The sequence below is a fragment of the Rhinatrema bivittatum genome, chromosome 1 (genome assembly GCF_901001135.1).
Source record: "Rhinatrema bivittatum chromosome 1, aRhiBiv1.1, whole genome shotgun sequence".
NCBI classification, from domain to species: domain Eukaryota; kingdom Metazoa; phylum Chordata; class Amphibia; order Gymnophiona; family Rhinatrematidae; genus Rhinatrema; species Rhinatrema bivittatum.
The window spans coordinates 273,019,426-273,044,763 of record NC_042615.1 but is presented as its reverse complement, the minus strand read 5'-3'; the positions used below and the strand labels follow the sequence as shown (position 1 = coordinate 273,044,763).

Genomic DNA, 25,338 nt, shown 5'->3' with positions numbered 1-25,338 from the left:
ATCCCCCCTTTCCTCTACAAAATACATATTTAGGTCCTTAATTTTAAGGGGAAACAACACTTAATTAATCAAGCCATTAGATATAGAATGGGAGAAAGGCCTTAGTGCAGGGATGGCCAACTCTGGTCTTCAAAAACTACAAATGGCTCTGGTCTTCAGGATATCCACAATGAATATGCATGAGATAGATATGCATACAATGAAGACAGTGCATACAAATCTATCTCTTGCATATTCAGTATGGATATCCTGAAAACCAGGCCTGTTTGTGGTGCTTGAGGACCGAAGTTGGCCATACCTGCCTTAAGTAATTAGGCCCCAAGTCTCATTTCATATGGCTTATGGAGATCCAGCCTTCAGAAATGAACATAATGTTCCTAATGAGGTATTACCAATGCTTTGTACAGAGGCATTATTACTTACATTTTTCTGCTGGTCGTTCCTCTGCCTAGCATTCCTTTAGCTCTGACCATATCCTTTCTGCACTGTTTTGCAAACTTTAACTCATCACTTACGGTGATTCCAAGATCTCTCTCTTGTTTGGTGCACAACAGTACCTCATACCTTATCATGTACTGCTCTCATGGGATTTCTATGCCCCATGTGGCTGACTGTGCTCTTATATGCATTCAGTTTTAGTTGCCAAACTCTCAATCACTCATCAAAATTTCTTAAATCATCCCTCAGTTTTTCCACTTTGTCAGGAGGTACATATCTTAAAATCATTTAGAAAAAAAAACCAAATCTTTCCTACTAGTCCCCCTGCAATATCACTTGTGAAAATCTTGAACAGAGCGGGACCTAAGACAGATCTCTGAGACACTCCACTGATAACCTCCTCTATATCCTTGGCGTGAACTCTATTTGCCACTATAATCTGTTGCTTATCATTCAACCAGTTTTCACCCCAGTTTAGTATCTTTGGGCCTATCCCTAGGCTGCTCAACTTATTTATAAGCCACCTATGTGGAACAATATCATTTGCCTTCCTGAAATCTATGTACACAATATCCAGCATTCACCCCTAATCTACTTCTTTGGTTCCCCAGTTGAAGAAATTGCTCAGATTTATTTGATATCATTTCCCCCTGATAAAACCAGATAGCATTTGATCCTGTAACCTGCTGTATTCAAAATATTCCACTACCCTTTCCTTCAATAGCGACTATTAATTTATCCATCACCGAGGTCAAACTAACCAGCTGCCTTCTAACCCATACTTTAGTGGACAAAGACAACACCTGCAAGTCTCCAAATTTCAGTGGTTATACCAGTCTCCAAAGAATAACTGAACAAAACTGTCAGGTGAGCCATCAGAGCCTAACTCCTTTAATATCCTGGGATATATCTCATCTGGTCACTCTGGCTTCAAGGCTTGTTGTACATTTTCAGTTTTGCTAGTTCCATTTGAACTCTCTCTTCTGTAAATATCATTTGTAAATATCATTTGTACTCTTGACATTTATATGGAGCTCTTCACCAATTCCTTCTCCAGTAAACAATGAACAAAAGTATCTGCTGAGTATTTCTGCTTTTTCCCTATCAACATCAAGCATTCAACCCTTTCATATCTCAGTTTTACAATTCCACCACTGCAGGTCTCTTTCACCAAGTACCAAAAAAGTATTGTTGCTTTGATTTACTTAGTTATTTTTAACTCCGTATGCACTTCTGCTATCCTGACTACCTTCCCCTCAGCCATTCTATATATTTATCGATGTCCTCCTCTTTCTGAGATCCCCTATACCTCCTGAATGCTATTTTTTGTCCTTACCTTTTTTATTCTCTTATTTTTATTTGCTTTCATAATTTACACATTTATTGCCTATACAATAACTCCTTTTAATTTAACCCACTGTTGTTTTTATTTCATCTAGATCTTCCCGCCCTGCCTGTGCCTCTTTAAGATATTTCCCCAAGATCGATCCAACCAAATGTTGAGACATGCAAGACTTAGCTCAGTGCAATGACAAGGTGGCTCTAGTCAGATATGACATGAAAAACATACAGATTTAATGCTATGGATCAGTCACTAGACAGGATAGATGATATAACCTCAGTCAGTTATCTCAACATATATATTTCTTTACAGCTTAAAAAAACTAACAATGCAACAAAAATCAAGATGAAGGCAGAAGTCCAGCAGCAAAGTGTTGGCTATCCAGTCTTGTGCACCAAGTGTCACAATAATGATTATCTACTTATTAGTGAGCGTTTGTGTTACTTTATCCAGTGCAAAGAGCTCCTGGATCTCAGAAAATGCATATGATCTCTGGAGGCCGTAGTGGCAGACCTGGAGGAGTTGAGGCAGACAGAGGTATATAGAGAGGAGATTTTCAGGGACATAGTGGAACAGTCCCAACTCCAGTCTAGTAACCCTTATGCTACTTTGGAGAAGCAGTCACCTGGAAGGAAACCATGTCAGTGTGGCAAGAAGTGATCCTGTAACTAGGACCTGCCTTCTAGGTAATGCCTTATCCCTTCACAGTGAGGATGTATCTCCAGCAGCATGTGCCCAGGAGAGATGGGTTAGGATTGCCAATATATATGGTGATTCAATTAGGAATGTAGATAGCTGGGTGACTGGAGGGCATGAGGATCATTTAATAACTTGCCTGCCTGGTTCAAAGGTAGCAGGATCTCAGCTCACCGGGGGGGGGGGGGGGGCGGAGGGCAGGGGTTAAATTCAGAGTGCTACATAGTTCCCAGAGCCTATTTTTCCCTCTCAAAAGAAAAAACACACAGCCACTGGAGAGCCGGGGTTCTTCTGGTGGAGAGGAGGTTTATACCTCTAGGACCACTGGTGCAGAAATAGGACAAACACACTCAGTTCAATGCTCAAACGTACTGGTCAGGGGATACTCACAGTGGCTGATCTGCTCTGCAATACAATGCACTCTTGTAATAAAAGGATGGAGACCAATGTTGATGTTCAACTGAATAAACTTTACTTCAACTTAAACAAGATAATCCAAGATAGAATTGCAAATATTATAAAGAGCAAAATAAACATTATAACAAGAAAAGTAGTTGTTTGTTTATTAATAGTTCATCTTCTAGCCACTTTCCTTCCTCAAACTGATCCAGTCACCACGATCCCTTCCCCATAGATGGTGGGATAATATCCTCATTAACAATCATAAATTTATGTAGCACATTAAAAAAGCCACATTTGAAACAAAGAAAACCGTGTCCAAAAAACTCTTCACAATCACAGATCCGTAGGTCTTCTCCTTTGCTGTTAACTGTGCACAAAGAGAAAAGAACCCCAGGAACTCAGTCCTTCCAGAGAATGGGGTTTGCCCTTTTATCAGGAACTGGTCCACTGGATAGCAATAACCAAACTCTTCACTCTTCAAAAATCTTTCAAAATTCTCCTCTTACTGCTCCTACTAATCTTTACTCCTCCAATTCCTAGGTCAATCCACCAGGGGAGCAGAAAGACCCTGATTAGTCCCCTAGGGTAGACTGCACAAAGGAAACATCCTTTGTACATGCTCAGGGGAAAAATGTATATCCCTAAGACACCTGCAAGAAAAAGGTGGGGTAAAGGCAAGGTTAGGGCCCAAAAATTGTTGCGCCAGAGGTGGACCCTTGGGCCGAGGTGGAGTTGATGCTACCCATAGGAGGGATCCTAAGGGTCCCCACTGTCGGCAGGTGGAGTGGGCTGAAGGATGGAGGCCGGCTGGCGCTTCACCAATACCAGCCCTCGTTCCCCGCGGGTTGAGCCTTTGGGTGCTGGGGCCAGCTGGACTTAGGTGGGGCTCCGTATGTCATCGTCGATGGAAGGATCGAGAGGTCAGCCCAGAGGCAGTAACAGGGGAGAGAAGAAGTCTGTACTGGATGAGGTGGAGTCTTGGAGACCCAGGCGCCAATAGTACCAAAGTCAGACATGGGGCGCCCGAGCAAGAACAAGCCGAAGCCTGAATAGGCGAAGTCCAGGACGTAGACTGAAGAAGTGTCGTAGGGCAAGCTGGAGTCAGGGCCGGCGGCAATCTGGAAGCAGTGGCAAGGAGAGAGAGAGTCAAGAGCATAGTCGGGCAATGCAGAGGTCCGGGCTTGGAGAGAAACAATAGAGTAGTTAGGAAAAGCAGAGGTTCGGGCTTGGAGAGAGTCAATGGCATGGTCAGGCAAAGCAGAGGTCCGGGCTTGGAGAGAGTCAACGGCGTGGTCAGGCAAAGCAGAGGTCCGGGCTTGGAGAGAGTCAACGGCGTGGTCAGGCAAAGCAGAGGTCCGGGCTTGGAGAGAGTCAACGGCGTGGTCAGGCAAAGCAGAGGTCCGGGCTTGGAGAGAGTTAACGGCGTGGTCAGGCAAAGCAGAGGTCTGGACTTGGAGAGAGTTAACGGCGTGGTCAGGCAAAGCAGAGGTCTGGACTTGGAGGGAGTCAATGGTGTGATCAGGCAAAGCAGAGGTTGTATTCCGAGGAGGCAATCCGAGAGTAGGTTAGGAATTAGGAACAAAAGAACGAGGAAACCAGGAACAGGAGTCAGCAAGGATCAGGAACCAGAAACGAAGGAGAATCACCAGGAGGCAATGAGTACACGACCAGTGTGGAGACCTGTTGCAAAGGCAATCCTTAGGAGCGAGGCCCAGCCTTAAGTACCGGAGCTCAACTGACGTCATCATCTGTGGCCGTGGCTAGCTTCCCGCTGCAGGCCCTACTTAAGGCTCAATGATGAGCGTGCGCGCATCTAGGGAGGGGCGCAGCGGCTCTCTGCGGGCCATGCGGAGAGGCCTGACATGGAGCACAGGGATCTGCAGCTGAGCCGGAGGCACCGGGGGCGGCCCAAGGATGGAGCCAGCGGCCTACTGCCGCCAGGAACGAGGAACCAGGCACTGGATTCGTCTGAGAGAGGTGAGAGGGCCGGGCCACGGGTCTACCGCAGCCGGCATGCATAACAAAAATGGGAAAACCCCAAGATGCTAAAAAAATAAAATAAACAGGGGAAAATAGTAGCAGAAGCTACATGAAGGTAGCAGACCTCATATGCCACCTTGTTAAGATTTTAGACAGCACTGGGGAGAAGCCAGCTGTCACGGTACATGTAGGTACCAATGACTCGGGAAAATGCAGAAGGGAGGCTCTAGAGGCTACATTTAGGCTTTTAGATAGCAAATTAATTCCAGAACCTCCAGAGTTGGTTTTTCAGAAATGTTTCCTATTCCACACATAGGACCCTAGAGGCAGGCTGAGCTCCAAAGTCTCAAAGTGTGGATGAGACAATGGTGCAGGGAAGAGGGTTTTAGATTTGTTAGGAACTGGGGAACATTCTGGGGAAGGGGAGCCTATTCTGATGGGATGGACTGACTCCATCTCAAACAGGGTGGAACTTAACTGCTAACGGTAACATTTAGAAAGGAAATAGATTTCAAACATAGTAAGGAAAAATTTCTAACTATGAGTGTAAGAGTATACCCAGATTTTTCTAAATCAACTCAGAAAAGAAGGAGACAGTTTTTATTGTTGAAAGCTAAGGTGCTCCAAATAGGAGCTACCTTTTTTCTAAAACACCCTTGTAAGTGTCTTATTTGTTACAAGAGTAATTCTTTTGTTTTCTTTTCCTCTCTTCAACTGATTGAATTTTTAAAGGATAAAGTAATAGTAAATTGAATTAAGGAATGAACTCTACTGAGACCTTAAAATAGTGAATATCCCAATTAAATTTAAAATAGTGTGTTTGGAATTGTGATAACACTTAGGTATATAACTATTATAAGAAATGTTATGAGTATTGGATCCTTTATTGTGGACTATAAATGTAAGAAGAGAATTTAATATTGAATTCTGATTTCTTAATTATTGGATTTTTGTATGTAAACTTACTGTTGTCAATCAAAATGTAATTCTTGTAAAAATGTTTTAAAATGGCATAAATAAAAAAAAAAGAAGAAAGGAAATAGAGCAGCTTTTAAACTACCAATAGACTATGGAGGGAAGACAATAGTCGTTCAGATGCACATGGTTCAGAGGAAAGTGTCTTCCAAAGATACATGCAAAATAGAGAAGTTAGAATGTTCCAGTAGAGAGGTTGTGGTTAAGGCTGAAGTAGTCCTGATGGATGTAGATAAAGAAAACACAGACATGAATGATTCTACATTGCCTGTATCATCTGCTAATAAGCAGGTTGTGAATACATATAGAAAAAAAGTTCAATTAAAAAGGATACTTTGAAATGTTTATATGTGAATACAATTAGTCTGAATAGTAAGACTTGAGAGTTAGAATGTAAGGCGATATATAAATATATGGATATTAAAGGCATTTCAGAGACATGGTAGATGGAGGATAACCAATGGAACACTGTGATTCCAAGGTATAAATTATATTAATGTAACAGGGAAGATCGAACTGGTGAAGGGTTAGCATTATAGGTAAAGGATGGCATAGACCAACATGAAAAACTCCCAAAAAAAAATCTATTTTAGTCAATTAATAATTAACCATTTAATTAGATCAAAATTTGAAAATTATAAAAATTATTATGGAATGGAAAAATGTTTAAAACATAGTTATATGAACGCCATTAATCTTATAACATTCCAAAGGCACCAAATACAGTATACAGCATGCTTGATCCTTGTTTTGATTTTTGGGAAAAGGACCTTTGGCTTTCTTGGAAAGCAACTTGGGGTATGAAAAATGGTTTATTTCTATCCTATGCCCGGGTTCACAAGGGACTCAGGGACTCCATGCTACCATCTAAAAGAAGAGTAGGAGCCTCCCACCGTGAGAGATTGATCGATCTTTGAAGGTCACTGAAGGAGTGAGTCCACATTCATTTCTGCCTGGGAGGAGGAGAAGTTGCCCTTTAGAGAAAAATGGTGGTACTCATCTGGTGTTAACCACTCGAGAGGAGATTGAACTGGGAAGTAAGTACATTCTATTCATCTGGACAAAAGGTATGATTAATGAGACTTTAAAGTGGATCAATTGAATTGGATTAGACAGACCTGAATCTTGACACTTGCGAGGGAACTACTAAATTACCCTTACAATTGGCCAAGGATCAGAAATGAACTTCAAGATTCATTAAGAATTACAAAGTCATAGATTTATTGAAGAGCCAAACACGTGAATTGAATGAATTGTATGAGGCATTATAAATAGTAATTTTCATTATTCCACCATCAACTGTCAAGTTATCCATGCTATCCATCTAACTCTGAGTTATCCATTTAAATGTTTAGTTTTGAATATTGACCTCTATGTTCTTAAATGTTATAAACAAAGGTAATACTATTTCAGGTTAGCAATAACAAAAATCAACCCCATCTAAAACTTGATGGACAGCGATTCCAAACTTTTGCCAGATTGGTTCTACAGTGGAGAGGTGGTCTGGTGCTAACCCCCTCTCTACACTTAAGAAATATCCTGGCATGCAGCAGTTCCACAGAGCAAAGCCAGGGAACACTGGGTAGCAATTTCTGGAACTGCTGACCTTGCTGAAACATCCTGCTGTTTTGCTTACATAAGAGTCTTAAAAATCCTGATCCTGAGATACAATGTTTTGAGTTTACAGCAGTCGGGTCTCCTCAGCTTTATTTTTACTTGTCAGAAGGAAGTCATTAAATAGAAGAAATGATTTCTCTGGCATTGAAGATTGTCACTAAAGCCCTCAAAAATCTCCAGCCTGAGATTCCCCTTCTGATAGAATGTGAAGGCATACAAAGTGTTATATTATTCCAACAGTGCCCTCCCACACCCCCCTCTGACATTCAAACAAGTGCTCCTGGACTTCTGGCAGCCTCTCCAAAGAGCTCTCGGTAAGAAGGGAAAACGCAAACACGCTTTCAGCCTCTCCCCCCCACCAAGCATGCAGAGCCAAAAGCCACAACATCCCAGCATCTCGCTTCTCTCTGTCTTCCTTAAACAAGAAAGCCCTCGCCCAGCAGGCAGATCTTTACTCTTTTCACGCCAGTATTTTTATCTCTTTTCCCTATCCTGTATGCCTTACCTCTCTTTCACTCCCCTGTCCACTTAGGGCTACCAGATGTTCTGAATTGCTAGGGGCAACCCATAGTTTTTGGGGTGGGGATGCTTAAAAAATTACCACTTTTGCATTTTGTGCCTCTGAAAAATGAATGACGTATACAGTATTTCAACTGGGAGGTCAACACATTTGCAAGTCCCTCTTTTCAATTACAAATGCTCGTAAGCAAACAAAAACTTGAATAAGGACTGATATTTTATAAGCAGTTACACTTCATGGCTGGCAGCTGCAGTGTGAGCAGGAATAGCTGTGCAGACTGGATGGGTCTATGGTCTTTTATCCGCCATCATCCACTGTGTCACTATGTTCATCCCAGTAACTGCTAAAATCTACAGATCTCACCTCTGCCGCTTCCCAAGAGGAAGCTTTTCCTCCATGAGACTTTTTTTTCACTTCTTCCCATCTTTTCTTCAATGGGTTATATTTCATTCTTTACATCTATGCTCAATCTATCCTCAATCCTTCCTCCCACAGTGGCTCACCAGGGCAAAACAACAGCATGTATCTTTTGCACTTCCTTATGCTGGACATGGGGAGAGCAGGTGGGAATGGGAAAAGAAACAGGCTTTAGAGCTTAGGCTTTTCATTAAGATGCAGTAAAAACCGTTTGCCATTTAGGTAAGAGCATGCCAGAGAATTAGACAATGCTTTGGCCAATCTTTACTACTGGTAGGAGTTGAAAAGTGCTTTATGAATTGTTTCTGCAGAGGCCCTCTAGGCCTCCACTAAATGGCCCTAGTCTAGGCCCTGGGGTTAGTGAGGGGCACACCATTCATAACAGCCCCTCCTCGAAGCTTGCTGGAGTGGCGAGCTCCTGTTTGGATACGGGGGTGTGAATATAGAGCAGTGGTGGGGCATTCTTGTTTTAGGCCTCACAGAGTAACACCCTTGGAGAAAGAATACACTTTCCCTGCCCAGTGCACTCCCTGCCTGGAAGGGTTTGCCTCAGGTTGGATAAAGTGAACTGTTTGGGGGGGTTTTTAGGCCATTTTTGGAGTTTTCTTCTTCTTTTTGTGAATCCCTGGTCCTGGCTAGAGAAGGGAAGAGGCCCTGCCTTAGGATTACAGGGGTGGAGAAGACCTGTGGTGCCTTTCTCACAACCAGCGGAGGGATTGTGGTGACTCGCTACAAGAGAGTTTGGGAAGTTTTTAGTTCTGTTCTTTTCCTTCAGTTGGGAGGGGGGATCTGCTGTTACTCTTTCTTGCCCAGTGGCTGGGGGAAGTGAAGATCTGTCTTTTCCCTAGCCCCAGGACCTTTTGCTCAGAGAGATCCATTTAAACAGTTTGGAGAGGAGATTGGGAGTAAGAAGAGCTGTGTCATCTGGAGACCCCTCACTGGAGTCTTCACCCTATAACACAGGACACAGACTGTTTTTTTGAAATGCTGGAGATCATTGGGACCTAAGGTGCTGTTTGGGGAAGGGATCCCACTACACTTAGGATATCCCCACCCACGTGGGACTCCTGTTGTTCCACATCCTGGAGGGTAAAAATAAAATCTCAGGACCCAGTGCTGAGGGACACTTGCACAGAGAGCGAGGAGAGAAGTTTAATGAAATAGACAGGTCTGGACATGGATGTACTGGGAATAGATTTGTTGGTGCAAATTGATGCATTTGAACTAATCAAAGTAAATTTTAATTTGGAACACCCAACCAGAATGCTCTGCCTATTCCATTCAGCACACCCACACATAAGAGTCATCACAGAGAAGGGCTTACACCCATACACCTTGGGCACTGAAGGTCAGTCTTCCCCCCTTTTGAAAGAATCCATGCCCCAGGGTGAAAGGTCTGGTGACTGTATAATTGGGACTAAGCCCTGAGACTCAGTATGGACCCTGCCAATTTCAGTCAGCACCCTGATGTCATGGTTTCATCTGCTAAGCAGTCTCCCCGTGCCAAGGTTCAGCTTGCTGCGGAGTCTTCCCTCCACCAGGAGACCTCAACGAGTCTTGCTCATTGCATTACTGGTTGCCTCCTCGCTGGTCCCACTGCGCCCAAGTCTCAGCCCTACTTTAACACAACTTGCTCAATGCCTCAGTGCTTCATCATCAAGTCACCTTGGCTCCCTGACCTGGCCACCTTGTCCTTGCTATCCTGTCTTGCCTTTTGGCCTATCCAGGCCTCCTATCTTGCCTTGCGGCCTACCCAGGCCTTCTACCTTGCTCTGTGGCCTCTCTGGGCTGCTAACCTCGCTCTGTGGCCTCTATGGGTCTTTAGCCTTGCTCTATGGCCTTTCTTGGCCTCTAGTCTTGCTCTGTGGCCTAGCTTGTGGCCCTTGGGCCTAATCTTCATGCAGCTTCAGTCTTCTGTGTTCCACGTTCTTTGTTCCTTGCTCCTGTCCGGTCCTGTCCTGTACTTGGTCCAGTCCTGTCTTTGCCTGTCTCTGTTCCTTGCACCCTGTATCCAGCCCCAGTCAGTCCCAGTAAATTGGTTAAAACCTGTTTTTTTTCTAAAAGTTTTTGATTAAACCATGACCTTTTTAAGTTTTTTTGGCAGGCTCTGCTTTTATTATATGTATTGCTGAAATATTTCTGAGACTTTGGGAATTTGATATTGTTGTTTGGTCTTATTTCTTATTATCTATATTGATCTTAATTTGAGTGATTTAATGTGCTTTCATTTTTTGTATTTTGGTTTTGCTATATTATATTGCTTTGTTAAATTTTTTTTAGTATATTGCTTCATTATATTGTATTACCTTGTTAATTTTCATTGTACACCGTTTTGATGTGATTGCGAAAACTGGTTTACCAAAAATAAATTATCAATCCATTTCCATACCAGTACTAGCCTGTGTCTGTATCCAGCTCCACTCAATTCCTGTATTCAGTCTGTGCCTGCATCCAGTCCCAGCCTGTCCCTGTATTCACCCTAAGTCTGCATCCAGTTCCTGCCAGGTCCTCAGTCTCAGCTCAGCCTTCAGCCTGTCTCTATCCAGCTCCTGCAAAGCTCCAGATTTAGCCCAGCCTCCAGCCATGACCAGCCATGATGTTCGCCAGGAGACAAGTACTGCTGGATCCCAGAACCCAAATGCTCAACCTGCGGGAGAGGGTTAGTTAGGCAGAAGACCAGCTTCAGTCTAGCCCTGCAGCTCTGTGCCACTTCAGCAGGTGTGCTTCCTGACTCTAGCCTGGCACCCCGTGACTCCTGAATTAGGGCTACATTTCAAGAGAGAGCTGAGCTATTGTCAGAAGCAATTTTCAACTTGCATCAGTATCAGGTCATATTTTTACAAATTACCACATATGGGTCATTGCTTTAGAAGTTGACACTGATACTTTCCACTGTGATGCCATCTTTAGTGTCCATGGTATATTTTTCTATACATTCTGGATGCAATTTTTTTTTTTTTTAGCCCAATAGTTTCTTCCTGTTCCTTGGACCTTCCAACTCCATTGGATCCAGCCTCTAACAAGGCTTATGGTGCTACAAGCCTTCATTCCCAACTACCCTGGGATTTCCCCCTACTTCTAACCCTATCTCAGTCAATGCAGCGACAATCCTTGACAAGGGGCCCCACAGACTGCAATGACCTCTAAATTCTGGTGCAAGTGCACCATAAGTCTGACCAGTAGGTATCACAGGTGGGCAATGGCTGAGACTCTCTCTCAGTGGCTGCGAACGCTGCTGCACTCTGAATACTTACTGATTTCTTTCCAGCACCAGTACAAGTTTTTTGCCTTCAGCTGTCACCAAGATCTCTTCTGTGTTTGCCATTGTCTCCTGCCCAAACAAAGTAAAGAGAAAAATAAAGTTAAAAAAAATGTGATTCTGGAAATTGAGAAACACAAGAGAAAAGAACACACACAGTACTGCCGCAGATCCTGCTATATAAGATTCTTTATTTGTGCAAGTATAGACAAGGAAGGTCGGACCTGGGGAGTGCACATCCCTGCCCCTGCCTCCCCGAAATTCCATAACCTTGGATTCTAAAAGTCCTAATAGAACATTCCTTCACCTGCCCTGGTAAATTATTTAATGAGGCATGAGAAGAATCCAATATTCAGAGCCCGTTGCCTTTAATGGGAAGCCTGGATTTTATATCATGCCGATGTGCTTTACCTTCAGATCAGGGTATGTCAAATGAGTACTACAGCACAAGTTACATCTTCACAAAATATTTGAAGGGCTACATAGCTCAAGTCACTATTTCACATCTTACTTAGGCTTGGCGTTGGGATGGTAGAGATGAGTAAAGGAACTGCCCTGGGACCCAAGGCCACAAGAGGCCCCCTTGGAAAAGCTGAGGCAGAGCTTCAGAGCGTCTAGCACATGTAGTTTCTGCCCTGGATCCCAGCGTGTCTAACTCTGGCCCTGATCTGGCTACAATATTTAAGTTCTTTCAGCAGTACACCAAGAATCAAGGAAGTTGGAAAAATAAAAAAAAGAAGAGATCTTGAAATGGAATCAATCCCTTTTGACTGGTGAGTGTGTGGGACAATGTACATTTTCAAAAGCCTCAGCCCCAGGGATGACAGAAATACCTCTGAAACTTGGTGGTCTACTGATGAAACACGGTGGTCAAATCAATGTTTGTGGTCAGCACTGGCCACCTGGCAACTGCATTCCCTAGTGTACAGCTTCCGAAATCTATCCTGGTAACCCAACTGCCAGCTGGGGGAGTCAGGATGTCTGCAGCACATATAAATCAGATATACTGAGCATCTATTGTATGCAAATGTAACTCATGCCTAGTCAGCGAGGATATCCTGAAAACGCGCCTGACTGTGAGATCACTAGGACAGGGTTTGGGAACTTCTGCTCTAGCGCCAACCAGACAACATCTTCATCTCTCTCTCTCCCTCTCAAACTATTCCACAGTTAGTGATTAGAACCAGTAGTCACAGACAGTTAGTGTAGCTGGGTTTAAAAAAGGTTTGCACAAGTTCCTGGAGGAGGAGTCCATATACTGCTATTAATCAAGTGACTTGGAGAATAGCCACTGCTTATTACCAGCATTGGTAACATGGGATTTATTTGTTTGGATACTTGCCAGGTACTTGTGTCTTGGATTGGTCACCGTTAGAAACATTACCCCACATACAATCGTGTCACACTATCATTGTATCACTTTAACACATAGAATATACAATACACCAGTTTAAAAACCCACCCAAAATATTAAAACATGAAATACATGCAAAGCTTTGGGATAGGACTAAATGGTTTTCCAAATGGAGAAAGGTTGTTAATGGAGTACCACAGGGACCTGAACTGTTTAACATATTCATAAATAATTTGGAAAAGAGAGGGAGGCAATCAAATTTGCAGATGACTCAAAATTATTCACAGTTGTTACAACGGCACCAAACATAATGAAACTACAGAAATGCCTTGTGAAACTAGGAGACTGGGCATCTGAATAGCAGAGGAAATTTAATGTGGAAAGTGCAAAGTGATATAGATAAGGAAAAATAATCCCAACTACAGGTACACAATGCTGGTTCTGTATTGGGGGGTCACACCCAGGAAAAGGACCTTGGAGTCCTTGTGAGCAATACATTGAAATCCTCTGCTCAGTGGGAGGCAGCAGCCAAAAACACAAATGGAATGTTCGGAATGATCCCGAAAGGAATGGAGAATAAACCAGAAATATCATAATGCTTCTGTATTGATCCAAGGTGCAAACGCACCTTGAGTATTGTGTGCAGTTACTGCTGCCCCTTCTCAAAAAACACATGAAGCTAGAGAAGGTGCAGAAGAGGACAATAAAAGTGATAAAGGGGTTGAAACGGCCTCCCTATGATGAGAGGGTATGCTGGTTGGAAAAGAGAAAGCTGAGAGGGGAGATGATTGAAGTTTATAAAATTGTGAGTGGGGTGAAATGGGTAAATAAAAGAACAGTTATTTACTCTTTCAAATAATGCTCAAACAAGGGGATATGTCATGAAATTAACTACCATCAGATTTAAAGCAAATCATAGAAAGTATTTTTTCTATGCCAGAGGACAGGGTCAAGGTGACAAGCAGAGCAGGGTCTAAAAGAGGTTTGAACAAGTTCCTGGAGGAAAAGTCCACAAAATAGTATTATCCATGTTGACCAGAAAATGTTAGTGCTATCCTTGGGAGGAGTAACAGGAAATAGATCTACTTTTCTTTGGGATCCACCAGGTAATTGGGATCTGGACGAGACAGGATGCTGGGCTCAAAAGCGAGAATGAGCCTGTTTGACATTTGGTACGGTAAGCAGGGCCGGCGCATCCATTAGGCGGGACTAGGCGGTCACTTAGGGCGGCGTCGGTGGGCAGGGCGGCATCAGTGGGCAGGGCGCCACTGGGTATGCGTGGGCACCATTTTTAAAATGGGAAAGAGGCGACAGCAGTCAAAGAGCATGAGGGAGAGCGAGAGAGAGAAAGAGCACCGTAAGCGGGTGACCATAACTCTATATATCTGCCACTGTCAAAGGGCATATTCAACTCAGGGTGGGCTACATTGGTCTGCCTAGGGCGCTACATACCCTTGCACCGGCCCTGATGGTAAGGAATAGTTTGCAGTGTTTGCTTGTGCTTCTTCCTGCACAGTCTTGGTTCGGGGGATAATACTAAGCTCTGCTGGCTGCCAACATTTGAAAGCGCAACCGGAGGCTACAAAAATAGATATTGTGGGAAGGAGACTAGCAGGAGACAGTGGCAGATCCAGGAGGGCTAGCCCAGCGGCCCAATAGTAGTGCTGTGCGCTGCCATGCCGAGACCTTGGGTTGGATTCCCAGGCTGGGGCTGGGGCTGGGCCTGCTGCAGAGGCAGTGTTTACAACCAATGCTGGGAGCGAGTCCCAGTCGCATTGCAACTGCAACACCTACCAGCTGGACTTAGGGTCCATGATTGCAGGGATCTGGAGGGAACCCAGAAGCTCATCCCACCAGCCAGGAACTGCCACTTCCATGTCTAGGCTGAGTGAGTCACAAGGAGGATCTGAAATATGGGGGGGACACCCCTAGGCAGCTGGAAATGAAGGTGCATGGTGCTGTAGTCCAATGAAACGTCTGACCCAGCATGGCCTTTCTTATGTTTTTACACCTCCCCTGTTCCGATTCCATGGCTTCTTCTTTTTTTTTGTTTAAACGTTTTTTTATTGAGCAATGAAAAAAAACAAACAACACTTAGCAACCTGCCCGGGAGGCTGTAACCCTTAGCCCCCCGCTGCAGTATCTTAAACAAAGAGCTCTTTTACAATGATCTATTCCCCTCTATCAGATCCAAATACTTCCCTCACTTTCTCCTTCCCTCTATCCGTTATCCCTTATTCCCCCCCCTCTTTCCCCCCCCCCCTAAAGAGTCCAAACATAAATGCCATAATGGTTGTGGAGGTCATTCACCTCTTGGTCCATCCACGATACCAGCTGGATCAGTCCGTCAGCAAGGAACTAGGTTCTTCAGAAGCATTGAGGATATGACTCCGAGTTCTGTGTGGTAATGAGTGAATATACACCATCCATATCCGCACAAATCTGCGTCGGAGAAGAGGAGAAACCCGCGACGCCAAAAGTTCCATCTGTAGCAATTTATGAAAGTTATTACGCCACATCCAGTAGGTCGGTACTTCAGAGCCCTTCCAATGTAACAAGATACGTTTTTTCCCCACATAACACGCCTTCTGAATGAGAAGCCGTGTTTCCATTCTTTTGATCTGGGTGGGATTTGGCAACCCAAATAACAGAGTGGCGTAAGAGAGCGGAACAGCGACTTCCAACAGCTTTTCCAAATAGCGCACCACCGCCATCCAAAAACGACGTACTCGCGGGCAACCCCAGAAAGCATGCGATAGTGTGCACTCATCGGCGAAGCACTTAGCACATTGACTGGTTTCTCGTCATTGCTTCTTAAATTTCTGGTCGGAGAGTCAGGGCAGCAAGGATTTTACTTCCATGTTTTGCAGACTGTAAGGCCCCTCCTGTAAATAAATGAGGGTTGGTACCAAATTCTTGACTGTAATGATCTGCCCAGCAACATCTTCCATCAAAAGCAGACTCAGTTATTATGTTTAGTAGTATTGCTTTGGCTTATTGATGTTTGCTTGAATTGTACTCTCTTATTTTCTACCCAAGTATTAATGTTTTCTGTATCAGTAATTTGGTCCTTATTTAACTTTCATAATGAATTTAAAAAAAAAACAAACCATGTCTAAAGAGGTTTCAAAATGCAAAATACACTGTCTTCAATCACCACAGAATTTCCCTATAACTAATTCTGAAACAGTTGGCTAAGGGCTGTTCTTTAAGCAGCAGCGCATGCATTCATACTTATGACGTTTGCCGAGAACTTAATGCAAAATGCTGCGCAAAGCACACGATAAGCGAAGGAATGGAGACTCCAGAAAGGAATCCCTCTCATGCTAGCTCAGGAAGCTCCATGCTTGAGCTGATCGCATGTACATTAAGCGATGCCTGCCATCCCCTGTCCAAGACCTGCTTAAGCCAAAGCAGAAGGAAAAGCGACTGACGCCCAAGTTCCAGAGAGCCGGGTCCCCTCGGCACAGGATCTGCAAATGCGATCCAGCAGGGCACGGACGAGGTTAGCTGCGCTAGCGTCTGGAAGATGCCTGGGTCCAGGCCAAGTCGACTAGAGGTTTATTTCTGGAATGAAATATTCCCAGTCCATGGAGTCGGGAACTGTGCAAGGCAAGGGACGACTGCGCTGTTTATCCACAGTCTGAGCACGCTCCAGGCAGCTGCAGGGCGGGGACAGGCTGGCATACCTTACTGCTGGGGCTGCCAGGCGGAGCGCCGCACCAGGGCAGGGCACGAAGGAAAGACTTTTATTTCACTTATTTTCCTTGTTTCGCTGACACCCTGCTCCACTGCATTTTACCACACATTAAAGCGTAGTGCAAAGTACGGCAGGGTTGCTGTATTGCTGTGTGCCCAAGGTGGCCTGCACAAACTGGAAGCGGGTCATGATGATGCTAACAGGGCAGGGCAAGTAAAGTTCCTGGAGGAAAGGTCCATTAACCATTATTAAGGGAGAGTTGCATAAATCCACTGCTTATTCTTGGGATAAGCAGCTTGGAATCTTTCTACCCCTTGGGATCCTGCCGGGTACTTGTGACCTGGATTGGCCACTGTTGGAAACAGGATCCTGGGCTTGATGGACCCTTGGTCTGACCCAGCGTGGCAACTTCTTATGTTCTTAAAGTTGACATCATGATGGGAGGAGCATTCATTCCGGAGTAGTGGAAAGCAAGAGTGGAAAACAGTGGGTTTTCAGTGTAGTTTTGAAGATAGCAGGAAGCAGCGTGGTTGTCATATTTGTCCACTTAGATACAGTATGCAGACATTAAAAGTTAATAAACAAGTTACAGGAGGCACTTTTTTTTTTTATTTGTGACTAGTTTTCAAGTGCAGAATAGTCAAAGAGAGCAAATTCTAGATATCCGAGGGAAGTTGATTCCAGAGACTAGGAGCAAAGGCAAAGTGAGAAAGCGGGAAGGAGCCTGTTTGACATTAGGTACGGTAAAGAGTAGTTTGCAGTGTTTGCTTGTTCTTCTTCCTGCATTCTTGCACAGTCCCGGTTCGGGGGTTTAGTACCTAAGCTCTGTCGGCCGTCAATACCCGAGAGCTGAACCTGAGGCTAGGAAAATGGAGGTTGCGGGAAGGAGACTAGCAGGAGGCAGTGGCAGATCCAGGAGGGCTAGCCCAGCGGCCCAATAGCAGTGCTGTGCGCTGCCATGCAGAGACCTTGGCTTGGATTCCCAGGCTGGGGCTGGGGCTGGGCCTGCTGCAGAGGCAGTGTTTACAACCAATGCTGGGAGCGAGTCCCAGTCGCATTGCAGCTGCAACACCTACCAGCTGGACTTAGGGTCCATGATTGCAGGGATCTGGAGGGAACCCAGAAGCTCATCCCACCAGCCAGGAACTGCCACTTCCATGTCTAGGCTGAGTGAGTCACAAGGAGGATCTGAAATATGGGGGGGACGGACCCCTAGGCAGCTGGAAATGAAGGTGCATGGTGCTGTAGTCCAATGAAAGCCGGTTCTGAGTGAGCTGGAAGCCCAAGGAACAGGAGGAAAGTGTTAGGCGAAAAAAAAAAAAGTAAAGTGCAAGAACTCTGAAGAGATAGCTGTGTCTGGCTAGAGGCCACCAGTGTAGGGTTACAAGAAGAGGCAGTGTGTGGGAGCGGCTAGGCAAGTGGTAAAGGAGCTGAGCAGCGGAATGGAGAACATAATCAGGGAGGCTGAGGGAGAGAACGACAGGCATGAAATATAAAAGACGATCTGACCTTTTGAATACTGTAAACTTGATAGTTTATGTAATGTGCAAATGTTAGCTCTAGTCTGCCAAATGTATTCTAGATTGGCAAACACTGTTATCTCTCACTGGGCCTTATTCAATACAGAATTTTCCCCACTGGTTCAGAATGGTTTTTAATAAGGCTCCTTGTCTGCCAGGCTGCAAACTCTTCGCACTGTGTCAGTCTGTGGCTGGGTAAGCAAAAAGTACAAAGCCTTGAGCTCCTACATAAACCCACTTTAATCTGGGCAGCCCAAACTTGTAGTGCTGACTTCGGGGAGACGGGATTGGTGAGAGAGGGTTGGGGCGTGATTTACAACAAGCAGATCCCCTTCACCCCATCTCATTCCCCTCACCGTAAAAAGCAGAATGCCAGAAATTAGCATTTGGTGCACTTGAGTTGCAAATGCCTTAAGTATAAGCAGTAGCTCTAGTAAGCGCAAAGCAGCATCACGTACAACCAGCATATAGGTTGCACCTTTTAAAAAGAAGCGGTGCAAACAATATATAATCTTATTCTGCAAAACATCATATGCCAGTACCTAACCTAATAATAATAAAATGTTTTATTCTTTGCTGATCTGTAATTCTTCTTAATCATACTATTTTCCCTCATCTTTACTTTAATCTGGTCTATCTTCTAAACCTTTTCCCTGATGCTCCTGACTTCATCCCTCCCTCCATCTGTCCCTTTCACATTCCTCTTTGATTTTGTCTTTGATCTCATTTCTCTCCCGCTCTCCTCACATCCCCATCTTTTCCACGTTCCACCTCCCACTCATCCTTCCGCCTCCACATCTCTAGTTTCACTCCTTTCTCTTTCTTGCCTCTCTTCTCCCTCACCATCTTTTCCACCCACCAGCTCCCCACCTTTCACCTGCACTGGCCCTCCACATTCCCCTCTCTGGCTCCAGTGGCCCTCTTTCCTCCTTCTCTGGCTCCTCCTTTTTAAGTCCTCCATCAGGACTATGCTGGTTCCCCAATTTCAGCTGTCCATTCCCCTCCCCTCCTCCCACCTCAGCTCCGCACCTCGATCTTTCAGGCTCCCCTCACTCGTCTTTAGTTTTTCATCCTCCCTCACTACCCCATTCCCCTTCAGCTCCCCATTCCCCTTCTCTGGTTTGCCCTCCCCTACAGACCCTAAACCCATTTTATTAGCTCCCCCTTTCAACCCTCCGTTTCTCTTCCCTTGTTCCCATTAGCAAGGGCAGTTGCCGTCATGGAATGTGGGACCCCATCTAGCATGACGAGATCGTTTGCATAGACCATTTTATTAAATATCCACAGCTTTCGTCTTCTATCACAAGAAGATAACAGCGGAAGACAGAAAAGGGTCATACAGTCTCGTAAAAAATGGGTCCAAAAACCCCCGTCACAGATCATGCTCCAAAATCCTGGGTTTCCCTGAGAGCAGCCCTTACTGAATTGCAATCCGCGATCATGAAATTCTGCCGTACTAAATTCAAGGAGAAAAAGTAGAAAAATCTATGATCAGATCAGGACCATATTAGAGAGGAGGGTTTTAGACTGCAATTCATGGTTGTCCGTTTTGGGCCCATCTCTACAATATGATTTACCTTGTCTGCCCCATACAACATGGCAACAATTAGACCAATAGAGACTGTATGGCGATATTCTAAGGTTAGAAGAACGGGCAGGGAATTCTTAAGATTGCTGACTATCTTAACCACATTTTCACTACAGTTTGTGACTAGAAAACTTGGCTAGTCAGATTTAGGTCTGCCATTTGTGATGCTAGGGTTGGCGGCCCAACTTAGCCAATCAGGGCTGAAAATCTGTCCTAACTAGCTAAGTCGTGAGACTGCTCTCTACCCCCAAGAACGCCTCCAGATCTGCCCATTTTTGAGCAGTTCATTTAGATGGCTAAATCTAACCACTCAGCAAGGGAAAGATTTTAACAGAAGTTTAGTCTGTGAAACCCTTAGGGCTATATTTACTAAGCTGTGTTAGGTGGTCACCACATGGTAAACAGTGTAGAGGTATAAGTAATTAAGAAAATAAAAACATAAGAAAATGCCATGCTGGGTCAGACCAAGGTTCCATCAAGCCCAGCATCCTGTTTCCAACAGAGGGCAAAACCAGGCCAAAGAACCTGGCAATTACCCAAACACCAAGAAGATCCCACGCTACTGATGCAATTAATAGCAGTGGCTATTCCCTAACAGGCCGATACAGTAAAGCGCAGCCGCAGTTACCCTGTTTCTAACCCGCTTTCTACCCACAATTTGGACGCGTAAGTCTAACCCGCGATTCACTATCCGTTTTTACCAATCTTTACTGCTTCTTTAAATCAATGCGTATCCCTTTCCACCCGCGGCATGTATATGATATGTAAACGATCTGATTAGCTATTCCCTCCCATACAGTAACGTGCGGCCCGATTATCGCCTTTTTAACCAACTGTTTTGCCGCGTATTTAACCCGCTAATTTACCGCCTAGCCTGACCCTGGCGTTAGAGGGATGTGACAGCAATAGGCAGGCTCCGGTCAAATAAGTGGGTGGGTTGGAGCAAGCGAGTAACATGGTGTGGCCTGGTTCTCCTACGCTCGGGCATCGGGGATTGCCAGTCCTCTCTCCCCCCCTCCCGAAGCAAGGCGCAGGGCGAAAATCGACTCGACATGGCGTGCTGCTGGAAGCCGCTTTCGCCCACCGTGGCTCCCCTGCCAGGAGGCAGGGGAGCCACGGTGGGCGCCTCAGGAGGAGGGGAGATGCATGAACGCACGTCCAATTTGGGCACTCAAGCAGCGAAGGCGCATGAGCGCATGCCATGACCTTGGATGTCCATCCGGGCGCTCAGGATACTGTATAGGCGCTCTATAGCGCTCTATACAGTAAAATGGATTGCGCTTCATGGACACGCTTTGGATGCAGCTTGTATTTGCATGCCATTTAAATACTGTATCGAGCGGTATGTGATCCAAACTGTGCGCGCGGCAAACAAGCGGGCGCCCAGCACTGCCACACTTTTTCTTACGTGCCCTTACTGTATCGGCCTGACAGTAAACTTAATTAATAGCAGTTAATGGACTTCTCCTCCAAGAACTTATCCAAACCTTTTTTAAACCCAGCTACACTAAATGCACTAACCATATCCTCTGGCAATAAATTCCAGAGTTTAATTGTGCGTTGAGTGAAAAAGAACTTTCTCCAATTAGTCTTAAATGTGCTACTTGCTAACTTCATGGAATGCCCCCTAGTCCTTCTATTATCCGAAAGTGTAAATAACCTATTCACATTTACCCATTTTAGACCTCTCATGTCTTAAAGACCTCTATCATATCCCCCCTCAGCCGTCTCTTCTCCAAGCTCGGACGTCGCACGCCGTGACCTCGGACATCCTAGCCGGGCACTCAGGTCATGGCGTGCGACGTCCGAGGTCACGGCGTGCACTCATTACCTTTTAGAGAATAGGGAGCCATGGGGAGCGCCCGATCCGCCCCGGGCTGCTGAAGCCGCTCTCGCCACTGGCTGTCCCCGGATCAAAAAGAGTAAACAAGCCACAAATAGGTCAGACCAGTAAGCTGACCCAAGGAGGGCAAATCAGGAAATCCCCCTGAACTAAATTAGCAAAATTAATTACCAGTAACAGGAGAAAGGGACATCCTGCCTTCTGAAAAATTAACCAAAAATCCCCACCCTAAGATGGTGCCAGGGGTTTATAACCCAGTAAAGAATACAATCTGCTGCTCCCACATGGGGGGAGTTAAACACAAACCTGTCTGAACCTCCTCAGCCAGATAATGCATTATTTCTGGTAAGGAAAACAGAGGTAACTTCCATATAATAATATAAACTACTCTCCCTAGCTTAGCATAAGGCAGTTGCTTCACAATGTGATTGTCAGGTATCCCCGACTCTTTAAAAGCCATTCCATTTTTATAAAAAAAAAAACAGAAAAAAAGACTACCATGTTAGTCCACTATAAATAAATATGTTACAAAAATAAAATAATGTAGAGATGAAACCTTTATAAATGCTAGCAAATATGTTTAAAGATGCAAACTTTTGGGTTCCTATGGCATCTTCCCAAAAGCAGAAGATCAGGTTTTCGGGAAGACTAAAGTATTAATGAGAAAATGTATTTAGGATTTCTTTCCCATGAAGTAGGCTGAACTTTTTATAAACAAAACATGAATCCAAGCTGCATATTCAGCCTGTGATGTCACCAGAGCGGGAAACTGCAGGGCTGTAACTATTTTCTCTGTTCTGCACTGTGATACTGAAATTATGATTTTCTCTTCTGGTGGTTCTGCACAAGATACAAAAGTACGCAGGCAATGCCTTCCTGAAACTCTCCTGAGTGACTGCAGTGTATCATGGAGTAACTACGATTTCCACACCTTTACGCCTTTGGAAACAAGGCAGAAAGGGAGGAGTGGGGGGGGAGCAGTTGAATCCAAAGTTTGCTCCAACACAAAAAAAAAAATCGCTCCATATTTATCAACGAAAAACATCCCGGTATCTTCGATGTGGAAAATGCCAGGCCAGAACTAGAGCAAATCTTTTAAATATCTGCCTCCTTTCTTGGGTGTAACCCCTCTTCGGGGACCTCCAGGCATGCAGGGGCAGACTGTGGTTCCCGGGGCCACTTCTGCTCCCAACTCGGTCTCTTCTCAGCTCACACCAGCACAGTTCCCAGCAGGCCGCCGGGGTGCTGGGAGTTCCTACCGACAGGGAGGAGGATAAACCTTCAGGCCCTAGGCTCATGGGGGTGGGGACCCACACACAGTCTCTCATTTCCTTTAAACGCCCTTGATCCACAGTACTTATGCTTGGGATGTTCTGAACATAACATAACTCTGAAGAAAAAACTCTGAACACCCCACTCTGGTGGGGTATTCAACAGAAAATTTACTGCAAAAAAATGACTTAAAGTCCAATTCACAACAAAATTTCTCCAGATTACCTTCATGCAAAAGTGAACAGTCCCGAAAGTGCCTCTAGGAAAAAACCCACACTCCTGGGCACTAGAGAATGGGCTCCAAGCTAAGGCTGGGATCTCCTTCTCTCTTCCTCTCAGGCTCCTTTTAACGCACCAGCTCATTTCAATATAGCACCGGGCACACCACCACCACCTCTCCTGGGCCCCCAGTCTATATATTTAAATGAGCTACTGCATTAAAAGGGACGCGCCAGGGAGAAATTGTGCGTCCCTGGCCCTCAAATGCATCAGGCACCCAGGAGACGTGGCTGTGCGCTTACTGCAGGCACTCAATACAATTACTACGGATGTTCAAGAAAGAATTAATGTAATGCATCGATTGCAACAAAAACACTTTTCTGGACACACAATATACACGCACAACAGCAGGGAGCGAAAATGACCTGGAATGTGTAAAGGTTGCATCTGTAGAAGGGGCCTAAGCTATTCTGAAAGCTCCCCTATAAACATCTCTGCCTAATTCCCGTGCCAGCCCAATAAAAGGTAAGTCAACATGGGTATGCTAAGGAAAGAAAGAGCCCTGAAAATGTGTCTACTTTCTTCTTACAGCCAAGTCCGGGGGGGAGATGGGGGGGTTCACAATGGAACAGGGTCACCAGGGTCAGAAACTAAATCTTGGTTGTGTGTAGAAAAGAAGGAAGCATGGGAGGGGGGGCACCTTGGAGAACTCCAGGATAGAAAAGATTTGAGAATATCCGCAGGAACTATTCTTTTGAAATGTCAAACTCCTTAAACTTTAACCACGTTTAATAAGTGTAACCTCAAATCCCCAGCAACACACTATAGTCAAACGCTGTGACCACTGCTGGTGCCGGGTAGAGAGATCAAACAGATTTTTTGCAGTGAACATAAGCACTTTTATTACAATGTATCTCCACGTTTTGCCTTGTGCTTAATGCCAGTGCATTTGTTTCTGTGCCAAGCTGTGAGCCAGCCAGGGTCCAGGCGCGCCTCGCTACCAGGGCTGCATCTGTCACAGCTGGCAGGAAGAGGCTGTTCCGGGCAGCGGTGCTATCACTGTCGCTGGAAACGACTGCAGCTGAAACAGCTCTCCCGCACTTCCCCTTTCTGTACATCAAGATTACAGAAGCTCTTGTCAGGTGTTGATCTTGCTATGAAATGCCATCTCCATAACAACACAACACATACTCCGTTGTTGTTCTATATATTTTTTTCTCTTCTGAACATTCAAAGACCAGATGGAAACTTTAAGATTGTGCAGGTGTGGATCACAGGATGATAAATATAGAAGCCCTTTAGGCCAGGCTGCAAATTGCCCTCAGTAGATGCCATGCTAGGTGTGGCTGGGTGTCTTATAATATGGTGGGAAGAGTTTCTGCACCTTGACTGGCTGATGAATGCCTGAGTGTATAATGATAAACCACTGTGACCCCGCCTATTGTGGAGCGTGTCGAAATTAGGGGGGGGGGTCACAAATTTCCCCCGATCTCTCTTTTTCTCATAGATACCTTTTGGAGACACCGGGGTTCATCCGGGTGGTGGGGGGGAGGTGCAACTTCCTGGGACCCTGGTGTAGTCGTGGACACAGTCATTAAATCCACACTCACCCCAGGATTACTGCTCAAGTGGTATTCTTGGATGGGAAGTGTGCCCACTGGGGATTCAAGTATCAAATAAAATAACTACGGAGTCCAAGGATGCTGTTCAAAGAAAATGCACTTAAAAGTTTGAAAATCAAAATCTAAGCCAGCATGGAGAAAGATTAGGGACAGCATCAGGAAAATCAAAATTTAAAAAAAAGCAACAGTCTCTTTGCCCATGGTAAATCCCCGAGTAGTTCTTCTCCCAACTGAACCAGTGTCCACCTCTAGAATTCCTTCCCCTTGGAGGGTAGGATTAACCTCTCTTAAGTTCTAGCGTGAAACATGACCTGGAAAAGATGACAAAAACCCCTTGTTCAAAAATAGTTCTTCCAACCACATAACTCCAACATTCTCTGAAAAAATCTCAAAGTCTCAAAAAACTGCAGAATCTCCATCCTCTGCTGCAGACTGGTCGTAAAGTCAAAAGATCAAGAACCCAGCCCTTCAAGCTACCAGGAGTCTGCCCTTCTCTCTGGAAACTGGTTCAATCCAAAAATTTCAGAAAAAAACTTCCAAAACTCCAACACTCCACTACTCTTAAAAACTTGAT

General features: G+C 44.9%; 1 protein-coding gene across 1 annotated transcript in view; it reads right to left on the bottom strand.

Moving 5' to 3' along the window:
- LOC115087490 (disintegrin and metalloproteinase domain-containing protein 33-like) overlaps positions 1 to 25,338 on the bottom strand; it is a 369,144-nt gene that overhangs the window by 159,473 nt on the left and 184,333 nt on the right. The window contains 1 exon segment of the mRNA XM_029594743.1: positions 11,642 to 11,718. Within this exon segment, the coding sequence (XP_029450603.1) occupies positions 11,642 to 11,718 (77 nt within the window).